The sequence below is a fragment of the Magnolia sinica genome, chromosome 10 (assembly GCF_029962835.1).
Source record: "Magnolia sinica isolate HGM2019 chromosome 10, MsV1, whole genome shotgun sequence".
In the NCBI taxonomy this organism is placed as follows: Eukaryota; Viridiplantae; Streptophyta; class Magnoliopsida; order Magnoliales; family Magnoliaceae; genus Magnolia; species Magnolia sinica.
Genome location: NC_080582.1, coordinates 79,341,343 through 79,356,238, shown reverse-complemented (window position 1 = coordinate 79,356,238; position 14,896 = coordinate 79,341,343). Strand labels below are relative to the sequence as shown.

Sequence of the window (14,896 nt, the reverse complement as noted above, 5' to 3'; positions counted from 1 at the left end):
ATGTTTCAACCCATGATGGATCGTTTATTTAATCCAAAGTTGTTGAAGTCATCTTACGACAATTTTAAATCCGTTCAGATTGTCCCAATTTACCTCATGATCGATATTGGCGGATATCTAGTTTCATGGATCCCCGTAGATATGTTGCTTAATCCAGTTGGTTCCACCAGTCCATAGAGCACGAGTGTTATAAAACTCGCTGAGCCTTTCTATATCAGGAGCTAAGTCAACTATGTGTTATAAGCCCACCGGTAAAATGTTGAGGGTCAAATATGCTTTGGTTTAACTATTACCGTTTCCCAGGTTATTTCTAATATAGGCCTATTTATAGTCTTAAACCCTAGCTCTCTTTCTAGATCAGCTTGATGTCTTGATTTATCTAATTCTAGTCTAAGATTTTGATTCTCTGTTTTTTATTTGTTGATTTATGATTTTAGAAGTTCAATATTTTGGTAAGTTAACCTAACCCTAACCTGTGTTAGAGCTTAGATTAGTCTTGGTGTTGTTGTATCTCATTTTAATCCTTGTTTTAGGGTATTCTATTGCCGTTGACGAAGACAACTCGTCTAAATCAGTTTGGTGTTTCTTTCTTTGTTTAAGGTGCGGACTTTAAGTGTATAGGTTATGGTTTTCAAGGCTTTCATTGCCAGTTAATGATTTATTCTTGTTATGGATGAGATTTCACATGCCAAATGTTATGTTTACTTTGCGTTCCTGATATGCATGTGGTATATTGAGATTTGTGTATTCTATGTATATGTATAAAGTACCGTATACGTATAAAATATGCACTTATGTTTGCTATGATTATTTGTCATGTATGTATGCTAGATGCATGTATGACAACTCCTTGGTATTGTCAAAATGCATGTATTTCAACATACGTCATGTATGTTGTTCCATGTATGCTAAGTGTTTGTAGAAATGCATGAATGATCTAAAGTGTAATTTGTTACACTAATTGCGGGCGTTGAGAAGTGATTCTCAACACTCCTATTGATGTGCATGATTTCCTTTATGCAAGTTACATTCCATGTTATTTAAATTCAAGCATTACCTATGCTTACATTTATGTTAAGTTGAGATTCTTCAGATGCGTATGTACCATGATTTAAGTTGTTGTTCCATTACTGTCTTACATTCCATATGAATATCTGTTGTAGTGTAAGGTGTGTGGGACTATGCATTAGTCCAGGAAATCGGTAATCGACTCTATATTCATGGTTGAGGTAGCTTTCGCCACGTAGGACGTATTAGACGAACCCGAGCCGTATTAGAGTTGTCGGCAGTGGTTTGGCCACGCGGAGTGTTTGCGCACTCTATGTCGCTCAACTCAACGTGCGCTCGTGCTAGTCGAGTTCTTCAAGTAACCCGATTGTCCGATGTATGTTCACCATGTATGGACGCTACTGCTTGAATCTAGGGTACCGAACTTACCAGTGAAATCCTATTAACTATGGTACTTGATCCGCTAAGACTCATGAGCCGAACATGGTAGTATGGGACACCGTGGTCGAGCTGTCGGCCTACACTGGGGTGACGAGCCTCCCCGTAGTGACCAGTGAGCAACTAAACTCGTGAGCCGATTATGGTGGTATGGGACACTATATTCGTGCTGTCGGCCTACATTGATTGGTGACGAGCCCTTTGTAGTGACCTCGAGCATACCTGGATACCGCAAGGAGGTGACGAGCCGAACTGTGGTAGTAAGGGCATGAAAGGCGTGCATTGATTGGTGACGAGCCCTTTGCTACGACCTCAACTATATAATCGTATGAGATGTCTAGGATTGACGACCCTAGAATGGATCACTGTTTGGATGGTGATATGAGGAAGGTATCTTAGCTTCCCAATCCTGCTGTATGAAATGGACTAATAACAACTTGGTAATCATATCCATGCACCGCATTTGCATGTGCTTTGTAGATGTGGCGCACTTTGAGGCGATGTCATGCGTAACGTAAGATGAAGACGCTGAGGGTGTACGCGTGAGGGCACGCATCATATTGCATACATCCTTGCATTAACAAGAGTACTTAGGATTTATTTAATTGTTCTGCTTTATCATTACTGTTTGATTGAACTGATAACATGTTAACCAGTGCCTTATTGTTCCACTGAGTTGATCACTCACTCCCACGTTTCTGGGGCGGTGTTAAACACCCACCAGACTCTGTCTTAGGTTCTGATGTTGCAGATGTGGATGCAACGTTTGAGGCAGAGCGGGAGATGGATGATGATGAGGCTGCGTTCTCGTATATGCAGTTTTCAGACGGGTTCTAGCGAGCCTTGGTCTGATGCGTGGGATCTCTGGGATTATTTTTGAAAAATTAAATGATGTAACTTGATACTTATAATTTTGTTAAATAACACTTTCATACGACCTGACTTGTATATGTACTTCAGGGATTTGCACTTGTACACGTACTTTTTTATAAGTCTTCTGCTTGCTTTATTCACTTATCCCTGAATCATATCTGTGTTTTGGCTTAATCTATTTTATGTTTTATGCACTAATACAGTCAACATACATCCATCATTAAATATGTTGCATAAGTGATGTTTTGAAACTCGGGAGCTGAGTTATGCTCGACCCCCGAATTTCAGGGTGTTACAGGAGTCATAGTCCTTTGTTCCTCACATACAAAGTTTCTAATGTTCGTGCTCCCACTGTTTTCAGTGTCCTTAATAAATCTGGCATTCCCAGTCTCAACAATCTTGATAAAGTGGAAAGGACAATAGAATCGAAAATCTTTTGACCTTTCTGGATATCTAATAAAGAAATAACTTATGGTTCTAAAATCGAGCTTCCTTTCATGCAGGTTGTAAATTTTGGCCTCAGTAGGACATCCTCAAACTTGTAGATATCAGAGACTAGGTTTTCTCTCATTTTATAACTCAAAAGGGTTTTACTTACTGCCTTATTGGGGACCCTGTTAAGAATATGAACTGCGATTTTGATTGCATCACCCCATAGAGATTCTGGCAATGTCGAATTGCTAACCATGCTTTGCACCATATCCATAAGGGTGCGATTGTTCCTTTCAACCACACCTTTCTGTTTTGAAGTACCAAGCATAGTGTACTGGGTGACAATGCAACAATCCTATAGGTATTTAGCGAATGGCCCTAGATTGCGTCCTGATTCGTCATATCTGCCATAGTATTCACCACCACGGTCAGATCTAACAACTTTAATCCTTTTATCGAGTTGATTTTCAACTTCAGTATTATAGATTTTAAAAGCATCCAAGGTATCTGATTTCTCACTGATAAAGTAGAGGTAGCCAAAACGAGAGTAGTCATCTATAAAGGTAATAAAATATTTACGTCCGCTCCATGAAGCCATAAGAAATGGTCTACAAATTTCCGTATGTATCACCTTTAAGAGACCTACACTCATTGTTGCACCTTTTTTCTAGTTCTAGTCTGTTTTCCTTTTATGCATTAATGTACACTTTATAGTCGGAGAAATCTAGAGAATGGAGAATTCTTTCTCACACAAGCTTGTCCAATCTCTCACGAGATATATGACATAGTCGCCTGTGCCACAACATGGAGGAATTCTCATAATCTAACCTTTGCTTGGATCTTACTTTATTTCCATGCAAGGCATTAACATCATAAATGTATGAGGCAATCAAGTCTAACTGGTATAAGTTGTTTACTATAGAGCAAGTGTTAACTTTAATCGAATTAAAGTAAATACTAAAAATTGTATTCCCAAATTGAAATGAATACCCCAACTTATCCAAACAAGAAATTGAAACTAAATTACACCTTATAGAAGACACACAAAATGTATTAACTAAATCTAAAAAATAACTAGACTCTAACTTAAGTCTATAAACTCCAAATGCCTCCACGTCTACCTTAACACCATTGCCTACGTATACTGAGCACTCTGTCTCAGTTGGTGACCTGGCCTGTAGTAATTCCTCCATATAAGTGCATATGTGAATAGTAGTTCCCGAATCTATCCACCAAGAATCCATCGACACATCGGTTAGATTGATTCAAAATAGACAAAACAGAATTATTATCTTTTTTAATGAGTCATTTCTTATGTAAGTACTCTATAAGGTGGGCCTTATTGATCAAAGGTCTAGATTGATCTGAATGTTGGACTGTGTGATTATGTAAACTAGTGGACCCCACTTTTATGTGATTTACGTAGACACTCTGCGTTAGGGGTGAAGTACTATAGCCTTACGCAGGGCTGTTTGAGTTGAACTAGGATACAACAATGTAGAGTAGTGAGAGAGAGAGAGAGTTATGATGGGATTCAAACTCTTATCTCCACAGATTCTATATAAGAGAGAGCTGGGTCACCGATCCTACACAATGACAGAAGCCTAAGTCCCATCTATTGTTTTGTATATTGGTGTGAAGGAGAGGAAGATTACAGCATAGGCTTTCTAGTATTCTAATCTGGCATCTATGGTGTCTCAATTAGGTAAGTCGTCTAAATCCTAGATCTCCATGTCCTATGCACAGGAAGATCTCTGGGATTTTCGCATCCAGATAATCTTACATCTTATACTTTTTACAGTCTTTATTCTAATGACCCAGCTTTTTGCAAAAGAAGCATTTATTGCCTTTGGTCCGTTTGTGGTTCGATTCATTTCAAGATTGATTTCCATTATTACCTGAGAATCCATTATTGGAACCTTGGTTTCTTTTCCCTTTCCCCTTTTGCCTTTGCCCATGTCCTTGTCTTGAGGTTACCATGTTTACATTTTGTACTGTACATGACTGTCTTATCCTATCCTCCTCTTGAACGCACTAAGTAATCAATTCGTCCAATGTTCATGTATCCTTTAGAGTGTTATAGTTCACAAGGAAGGTACCATATTGAGGGGGTAGGTTGTTCATGATCAAGTGAATCAGATGATCATTCGTAAGTGCAAGTCCTAGATATCAGATCTCAGAAACAACTTCGATCTGCTCTATAATATATTCACAAATATTTCATTTTCTGTTGTAGGATGAGTGAGTTAATTTGTTCAAAAGGAAACTCACTTCAACTTTATCTGATTTCTTGAATCGTTTTCCCATTTTAGTAAGGAAAGCTTTGACCTTGTCTACTTTTGGCATGACACCTTTCATGGATTCAGAAATCGAATACTTTATGACTTTTAAGCACATGTCATTCGATCTGAATCATGCCTCGTAACGATTAATCTCTGCTTCAATGGCATCATCAGATGGTACATGGGGTTCTGGTTTTATTAGGGCAAGCTCTAATTGCAGGAAACCCACGACAACTTCAATAGTTTCCTTCCATTGAGCATAATTAGATCTATTTAGGGTGGGAACTTAATGCGTATGAGTTGGAATTAAGATTGAAATGAAAGAGATATGTATTCATATTAGTATATTATTTCATAAAATACTTTATGAATATTAACAAATATTAGGCAAAAATAATCAATTCAGTTGTTAAGGAAGGTATCAACTGAATTATCCAGGATGAAGATAGACCCAACCATCACATCTTGGTGAGGATCTATTACATCATCATCATTCCTCCTGTGGGAGGTAATGATAATATGTTAGTGATCCTCCTGAACATAAGCTAAGCAATGCCAATTATGTAAATCTGAGACACTCAATACCTATGGGTAAAATAAGTCTTTCAGTTTTACATTACTAGCACCATTTACTCCACCTGTTCATGTCCCTGTAAACAGGTGATCGTTTGTGTTTTCCTCACCATTTGCATGAAAACCGAACGCAACTTTATGCAATCCTCTAAATACCAAAATTCACAAATCTGAATTCATGACAATTTTCACTGATTGAGGTCACTATGGTGGCTAACACAACTAGATCTAATTCCATGAATTTGGACTCAGGATTGCGATAATAATCCTGCCTCTCAATGGATTACATCTAAATAAGTATGATAAAGTCCAGTAAGTAGTTGATATTGGCCATTGAAAGATGGGTAGTATAAAATGTGAAAAACACCCAAACTTCACTACCCATTTCAATGGTCCATGTTAGCTTCTAAAGATAGGTACTAGGCCCAAAATTTGGGCTTCATCAGAACTGAATCTATATGATCTATACGTCACCCTAAGGCACTCAAAATCTAGTTAGAATTATCATAAGATGGGCAATTATATTGAAAAATCCATTTAGTTCAAATGGATGGTCAGATCTTACATATATGAAGTTCAAACTATAATGTATATACACCCTTGATCGCTCACCTAGTGACTAGTCCATATGAGATGCCCACACAATACAAAATGGATGGTATAGATCTATTAACCAATATCCATAATGTTAACATAACAATTACAATGTTAACCATATACGGGCTTGGCCTATCAATATCACAGAAGATCGGGCCCATAAATGTCTTAGAAGACTTGGCCTATCAAAGTCATGAAAGATCAGGCCCATTAATGTCTTAGAAGACTTGGCCCATCAAAGTCATGAAAGATCAGGCCCATTAATGTATTAGAAGATGAATAGCCCAAGGATTAAGTGCAATGGGCCCATGACGTAGCAATGGGCCCATATATGTCGACAGGCCCAACAAAACAAGGGTCAAGTGGATCCTGTTCGCGGGTCCAGATGGTAGACCCGAATATATGTAATTGGGTCCAAAGACATGACTTCATATAAGGTCATTCTTGACCTAATAACAATTGTCTTCGACCGACCAAGAGCATCAGCTGAAGGGAGAGGGAGATATTTCCTTTGCCGCAGATGGATCTGCAACCAGTCGAAGGCCCAGTCACCTTCATCAACCATGACGTTGATGATGACCGCATTGCCATCCCTGATGGTTGACGGTAATGTTGAAAGTAAGAGGTGCTACTGGTGGACTGGAAATCCATGGTCGCCTCAATTGAAGACACAGGTGAGGGTGGTAGTGTCTTTCCAACCGAATTTTGGGTATTGAACCCCTAACAGCTGGATTGGGAATCAAAATCCCTAACTGCCTGTCTAGATTTGAGGTTAATAGAACTGAAATCCTCAATAATGACTGATTTGAGATTCGAATCTAAATCCCTAAATTGATCTCTTGATTTGGGGATCAAGATTCGAAATCCGTAATTGATCTTTTGATTTGGGGATCTGGATTCGAAATCCCTAATTGATCTTTTGATTTGGGGATCTGGATTCGAAATCCCTAATTAATCTTTTGATTTGGGGATCTGGATTCCAGATCCCTAATTGATGGATTTTGGGGATGAAAATCCCCAATCTGGATTTGAGAGTCAAATTCTCCATTACTAATTTAGAAATCGAATCCCAGATACATTTAATTTCTCTGATATGGGATTCAAATTGGAAGTCCCTAAGTATCTGTTATGGGCTTCAAATTGCAAAACCCTTAATTTCTGATATGGGCAAAATCCTCATTTCTGATATGGGCTTCGAATTGGAAAACCATTAATTTCTGATATGGACTTCAAATTGGAAACACCCTAATTTCTGATATGGGCTTCGAATTGGAAAACCCTAATTTCTGATATGGGTTTCGAATTTGAATCTGTAATAGCTCAATCTGATCATCCATACATATGCACAGTTGCTTTGATACCAACTGTGGGGCAATATCAATCATGCGGAATTAGCCCACGGACCTTGTTGTGCATAAGACATGGTGATCACAAGAGTAGGAATAGAACATACTTGCTTGAGAGGTCATGACTAAGAATAATAGAACACTAGATCATCCTCTTCTTCACACCCAATAATAGAAGAATTGATGAGACTTTTTCCTTCTGTGTTGTGGTGTAAGATCGGGGGCCTAGCCCTTAATATATATTGGCTGGGGTGTGTTCACAACCCCAAGTGTAGGGTCACGATGTAGTAATAATTTCGGTAAGACCGAAGTTGAATCCACAGGGACTGAACCTTGTATGTAATCTGAAAGTAACTAGAACTAGAACTAGAAGATGATGTAATCTAAACTAGAAAAATTTAAGAGAATAATGGTGAATAGATTAATTAAAAACTAATAAATTTAAAGGTGGTAACTAGGGTGCCAAGGATCCACTTGTAGCAATTAGGAAGCTACCTTGCATTGATTCAAGGACACAACTAGAACCAGAGTCCTATCCTATCTAATTAGTAAGAAGAGATTTATCAGATCTCTGAACTTCTTATGGATCTAATCATCAATAGATAAAAGTGGTGAAGATTTGGAAGTGATTATATCACCAAACCATGCCCAGGAGACAAGGCAAACAACAACAATTTACCAAACTCACAACCAACCATAAGAGAATTGTAAAGTTAAGAAGGATTCCATCACCCAACTATGCCTATGAGACAATGGTGAACAACAGGGCTTGCTAATTTCATAATCTCAATACATAAAAAGAGGATATCTCAAGCCATCGCAAATCTATTATAATTTGAGTCACAACAAACCATTAAAAACTAAAAATAATCCTTCATAATCAAACTAAAATCCAAGAGAGTTCAATAAATATAAACCAAAGCATAGAAAAATATCCCAATCACGCCACAAGCTTCACCTCTTAGCCCTAGCTAAGAGGTTTAACTAGACATGATCAAGCTAAAGATCTCTTAAAAGAAAACATAAAATAAATTAAAGAAAGGAAAGGAAAACTCTGTGAAGATGCTAGCCGATCCTCTCTCTCTTCTTTGTTCTCCTCTTTACGTCTCTAAAATCATGCCTCCACGGCTACCCATGTCCAAGGATGATCCTCTCCACGTTTCTCCTCCTCCTTTTATAGGCATGAAGGGCGGTGGCTAGAAGGCTGGGAGTCGGTGGAGAACTCCTTAAGCAGCAGAAGGTAGCGTGCGCAGCCGCGAAACGCAAAATCGAGTTACATTCATCTTGGAATTTCGGGCAGAAAACTGTCCCACAGTCCGATTTTTCTCCATGATTAGGGTAAAGACCCCCTTTTCAGACTTCTGAACGGTTTGGATTAGAGATCCGATCGTGATTTGGGCCATATAACTCCCCACAACGGACGTGCTTAAGTTACGAAAAAAACCCGCGTTGACGTGTTTGATGAGCCCCAAAGTGATGTTTTTGGAGAAATCCACCCCGTTCATTGGATTCCTGGCGAAATTTTGGTTAGAAGGGAGTAGTTTTGGTCGAGTTTTGGTATAGCCCACTGTATCAAATTACCCCACTATTCATCCTGTGTTTGACGGTGATTTACATGTGTATGCGTGCATGGGACCAAAAGGAGAGCATGTGTACGGTCTGCCTCACCCCCTGAGTCGAATGGACGGTCCCAATTGGCCATGTGGGCCACTGATCATCACGACATCCGTTGATTGCGGACGCTGTGCGTAAGGAGAAAACGGATCGGGTCTTCGGTTGTTGACCGGTCTTGGCGGTTCGGTGTGGCGCAGGAGTGCATCGGCTGTGCACTCTCACGCCCCCATGTGGGGTCCACTGTGATGCTTATGAGAAATCCACTTCGTCCATCCTCCCTCTCATCTGATTTAAGGGGTTGATAGTAAAATTGAAGCATATCCAGATATCAGGTGGGCCCCAAATCAGTGATTTATGGGATGATCTGTCTATTGGGCCACTTCCACAGGGATCCAATGGATGAATTTTGACGTGTATGGTTAATTTAGGGTCCTCAGGCAAGATATAAAATTTCGAACAAAACGAATGGTGTGAACCCTATGATCTTGCATTCAGGGCGACTTTCAGGCCTCTTTATCATAAATCACTCGGTTTTCTTGGATCATTGGCGTGTGAATTCTTCAATCTCTATCCCCTAAGATCCGTCCCTTATCTTAGTGATTTGTGAGCATCAAATCCATGCCTTTAGCACCCTTTTTCAGTCCAAGCTCTTAAATTCACCTTGCAACACAAACACGATTAAAATATAACGTTAAGCAATATCATGTTCGTAAAATCAGGTAATAACTGGGGTCTTAATATGCAATATTTAACCCTCAACAGGGTATAGAGAGTTTGAATCCCATCACAACTCTCTCCCCACGGCTCCACATATTACCATCCTAATAGTCTTCGAACAATTACTTGCGTATGTAGTTATAGCATTCCACCCCTTACGCATACTTGCGCAGATATTCTGCGAGAATCACACTGAAGTGGGGCCCACTGGTTTACCCGATTACTCAGCCCAACCTTTAGGATAATCCAGACCGTTTGATCAATAAGGCCCACCTTATAGGGTTCTTACACGAAATCCTCATGAATCAACTATATTGGTTTTCATCTCATGTGATCTACATGATGCCACCGATCATTTAGGAAAAAGTCAGGATCAATCTCATGCTCGCACTCAATTAAAAGTAATCGGTCTAAAATGTTCTATCCAAGGATTTAGCATGCACCAACACTTCTGACACTTATAACTTTGTGACCATATATAAATATATCATATTGGAAAGTTATCAACAAGTTTTACGTGTCGAAATTGATTTTTAAATATATTTTTTTATGAAATTAAATTTGAGTTTTAAGTTATTATTATTATTTTTTATAAATTATAAATTTTATTACTTGTAGGGTGTTTTAGCGTTTGAAGAAGTCCCTTTATCCTTAAAGTCTTATTTAAATGACGTGAAAAAGATTAAATTTGTTTAAAACTAAGTTTACTATTTTGGAAAAATTATAAATTTGTAGTTTAAGGCTAAAGTTTGAAGTACCAGTGGAAACCAGTATATATCATCACGTACGCAACGGTGTCATCCAAGAACAACCCAAAGTAGCCTGATAAATGACAATGAGAGGCCAAAAGAAGTTTTGGATGGTATTTGTGTTTTTACCTTCATCCAATTGTGGGAATCATGTTATGAGTAGATCGATTGGATGCATGGCATATAAACAATGAAGCCTGCCCTAGGAAGGTTTCAATGGTGAATTTTTCCATCATCGCCATTTGCTGCTTCATGTGGTTTAGGGCTCATGAAGCCGATTAGGAGCTTAGTAATTTAGCATGCACAGTGTGATGAGTAAACTCTGTGGAGGCCACTGATGTGTCTTTTCCACGTTGTCCACCTGTTTTTCCAGCTCATTTCAGGGCATAAGCCCAAAATTAAAGCATATATATCCATAGATCATGGGACCACACCATAGGAAAGAGTGAGGAAAATGACATCCTCGGTTGATACTTTCTTAAATAGGGCCCAATAGTGATATTTATTTGTCGTTCAAACTGTTTTTAAGATCACATAGACATGGATAAGGGGAAACACAAATATCAGCTTAAACCAAAACTTTTGTGGTCTCAATAAATTTTCAATGGTAAGCATCTAATTCCCTTTCCTCTGATGTGGTCTACTTAAGATTTGGATATGCTTCAACTTTGGGCTCATGCCTTAAAATGAGCTGAAAAAACGGATGGACTGCGTGCATAAGGCACATACATTACAATGGGTGCCTTAGAGTGGTTCAAGGCGTAGCATTGGAATTGCTATGTAGACTTTTGTTTATTGGGGGTTTGAATCTCTCTCTCACTACGCCAAAATTGTGAATTTACGATGGACGAAATCCGTCATAAAACCAAATAAATGAAGAATTTCATCTGTCACTGTTTACTGGGTCGTTTTTTTCCTGACGAATAATATCTGTCGTTTAATCTGTGACAGATAAGATCTGTCGCAAAAAATAAAAAAAATTTGTCGCTAAAATTCAAAAAACAGTCGTCATTAAAAATATTAGCAACGGATAAGGTCCGTTGCTAATGAAAAGACCGACGGACCCCAAATCCGTCGTTTTTCAACATGTTCAGAAATTAGCGACGGATTTAGTCCGTCGCTACAATATTTGTGAATTAAAAAAATATTGCTAGATTTTTTTTTTTAATATATTTTTTGAATCTTACACTTGATGGTCATTCAAAAATTAATTCACACAATTGTTTAATAAGAATCCTATTCAAAAAATTGAGATGAATTTGTTCAGCCATCCACTATAGCAAGGAAAATGATAATTACAAACACAATATGCTATAGAATAACGTCTAAAGCAAGAGAAAATACCTATTGGATGAAAAAAATGATTAGGATGAGTCCCATGACTTCAGTCGAGTCACTTTGTTGAGTTTATGGCCTTGTTTTGGGTAGACTCGACGAGTTGTAGAACTATGGTTGACGATCTGCCTATTGGATGCACCCTCTTCGACATGAGATCAGTCCCTTAAAATATGAACTCACATTAAGCGATTGTGAAAACAATTAATTAACCAACTGATTTTCTGAGTGCATGAAGAAATCAAAAAGGGAAATATGATCTCATAATGTCACAAAGAGTTGGACATTAGCTTTAGGAAGTGTTCTGTGAACAAGAAAGAAACCACTAATTTCTGCGAATGCCACGCATTGTTTGAAAAAAAACAAATCGAAGAAAAGATTGGACAAGTGAAGTTGTTGCAATTACCTGCAGCAAAGCAAAAGCAGCACATGACCTAAGAATAGAAGAATTCAGAAGCGTAGCAACAAATCTCCCAATCTCAGCTCCACTGAACAAAGTGGAAAATGGAATAAGGCAATAGTTACTGAGAAAAATGCATAACTTTCTGGCACATACATTAAAAAAGCCTAATTCACCCTTGCGTTTACTTGAAAACTTTCTGGCACATACATTAAAAAAGCCATTGAAATGTGATTGAAACACCAAAAACAAAAACCAGCTAGCCGAGGTAATGATAGATGCAAGAACACCTTCAATCCGGTTTACTAAGCAATAGCGTGCTGAGTTACTTAGTATGCAATCTGCATCCTCATCTCATATCCTATGATGGGTAGCAAAACGATGGACGGAGTGAAAATCACGTAGACATTAACATTGCAATGCCCCACAAAGCTTTTTGTTGCAAGAGCTCCCTGTAAAAGAAACTCCCATCCTCTCATGAAAGGACACGGGTTATATAGGTACTACCCTGCCTATCCTGAGCTCTGAACAGGCTATAATTCTGAAGGGCTTACATGATGTATGAGTTTATCAACACTGTCCATCTACTTTTACATATTATTTTAGGATATAAGCCAAAAAAATGAGACAGATCCAACACTCAAGTGGACAACAGTGGGGATCAAACACCCATGCACAGAAGTTTTTTTTAAATTTTTTTAATCAAGTTGATGTTTTTGTTTTGCTTTCATTCAGATCCATGTGATCTCATGAATAGGTTGGATTGAAAATAAACGTCATGATGGCCCTAAGAAGGTTTCCAAGTTGGCTATAATTAACACTGCTGCTTTCTGTGGTGTGGTTCACTTGAGCATTGGATATGCATTATTTTTGGGCTTATATCCTAAAATGATATGACAAAATAGATGGACAGTGTTGATAAACTCATACATTACGGTGGGCCACTCAGAGCCCCAGCCCGTTCCAGGCTTGGGACAGGCGGGGTAGTACCTAATATACGTTCCTTACAAAAACAGTAGTCACCAAAAACAAGCCAATCATACTCCACTTTCCTCTTTAGTGCGTGGGCGACACCAGCCAAAAGACGTGTCCCAAAGTTCCAAACTATCATACCAAGCACCATAGCGCCCCACTACACTACATGTACGCGTCTCCACCACAAGCTTCTTCTTTATTTTTATTTTTTTTCTAATCCATTTCACACTTGCATGTGTACCATCATATCTCATTTGGACGGTTAAAACCATCTATAAATACATGGCCCTTCCTCTCCCTACATATATCACAACCAAACTACTGTCTATAGAGAGCAAACCATCCTCTCTTTCCTTGTAAACTCTATCACTCGTTGGAAGTTTGGAACTTCTACACTTTCAGGAGTGTACAAAGGAGTTCAGTTGAATAAAATGGCACACTTCAAGTTCATGGCACTTGCATTGCTTGTTGCTTCATGTGCTTTGTTGGTGGAGAGCCGAGCTGCTAGAAAGGACTTGGGTCTGGACTTGGGTGGTGGTCTTGGGGTTGGTGTGGGTGCAGGAGTGGGAATTGGCTTAGGAGGTGGTGGTGCTTCCGGGTCTGGATCCGGCTCTGGCTCTGGTTCTGGGTCAGGTTCTGGCTCTGGCTCTGGGTCAGGCTCTGGTGCAGGTTCGTCTGCTGGGTCATATGCCGGTTCTGGTGCTGGCTCAGGTTCCGGTCGTGGTCAAGGATATGGTGAAGGATCCGGATCCGGATCCGGATCTGGGCATGGTGCCGGTTCTGGTGCTGGCTCAGGTTCCGGTCGTGGCCAAGGATATGGTGAAGGATCCGAATCTGGGCATGGTGCCGGTTCAGGATCTGGTTCCGGACATGGCGAGGGCTATGGTTCAGGGTCCGGCTCTGGGAGAGGTTCGGGGTCCGGATCTGGTTATGGTGAAGGTTCCGGATACGGGGCTGGATCCGGGTCTGGGGATGGCGAGTAATAATTGCAATGTTTGTGAAGCTGATGAAAACTCACCAGTTTGTATCTAAATAAGGAAATGGTATTATATGTAAATCCTACTAGTTATTGGAAACGTTTCTTCCATCTTATAGACTCTGATCATTGTTACTACAGTTTGCGGATGCATAGGATTTTCTAAACGTGGGAGCCATCGTTCCATGATCCAAACCGTTGATCTGATGCTCTTCCTGGATATAAGGTTCCATCTCCCAAAACGGAGGAGTCCAGCACTTCCACATTCGCTATTTTGTTCATCGAATGTGGACTGCTGCTATACTTTTTCTCTCAACCATCTATTTTGGCAGATTTTCTGGATGTTCGTTATCAGAGGAACGGTTCAGATCACTAAACCATGGGCCCCAGAAGCAGAACTTTGTATCTTAGAAAAAAATGTGCGGTTGCTGAGATTAGTAGGACTTATAATCCACCTGGGAGGTTTGCTTGCCCATACGCACGTGCACATTTATAGGAAGCTTAGAACACGTGCCATCTTTATAAGCGTGTGGAACATCCGAGCATCGCTTGAGGTCGGCCCACTCCTAAGACGACCATAT

At 39.4% G+C, this 14,896-nt stretch overlaps 1 protein-coding gene across 3 annotated transcripts in view; it reads left to right on the top strand.

Moving 5' to 3' along the window:
- The window catches only part of LOC131217097 (glycine-rich protein 5-like), a 37,184-nt gene extending 22,809 nt beyond the window's left edge, over positions 1-14,375 (top strand). Inside the window, exons 2-3 of one of the 3 annotated variants that reach the window (XM_058211849.1) lie at positions 13,673-14,110; positions 14,195-14,375. In XM_058211849.1, the coding sequence (XP_058067832.1) occupies positions 13,771-14,110; positions 14,195-14,322 (468 nt within the window). In that variant the 5' untranslated portion in view covers positions 13,673-13,770 and the 3' untranslated portion in view covers positions 14,323-14,375. Of the gene's footprint in view, positions 1-13,672; positions 14,123-14,164 lie in introns of all 3 variants that reach the window. The other 2 variants (XM_058211847.1, XM_058211848.1) reach the window with 2 other exon arrangements.
- Positions 14,376-14,896: the final 521 nt, after the last annotated feature.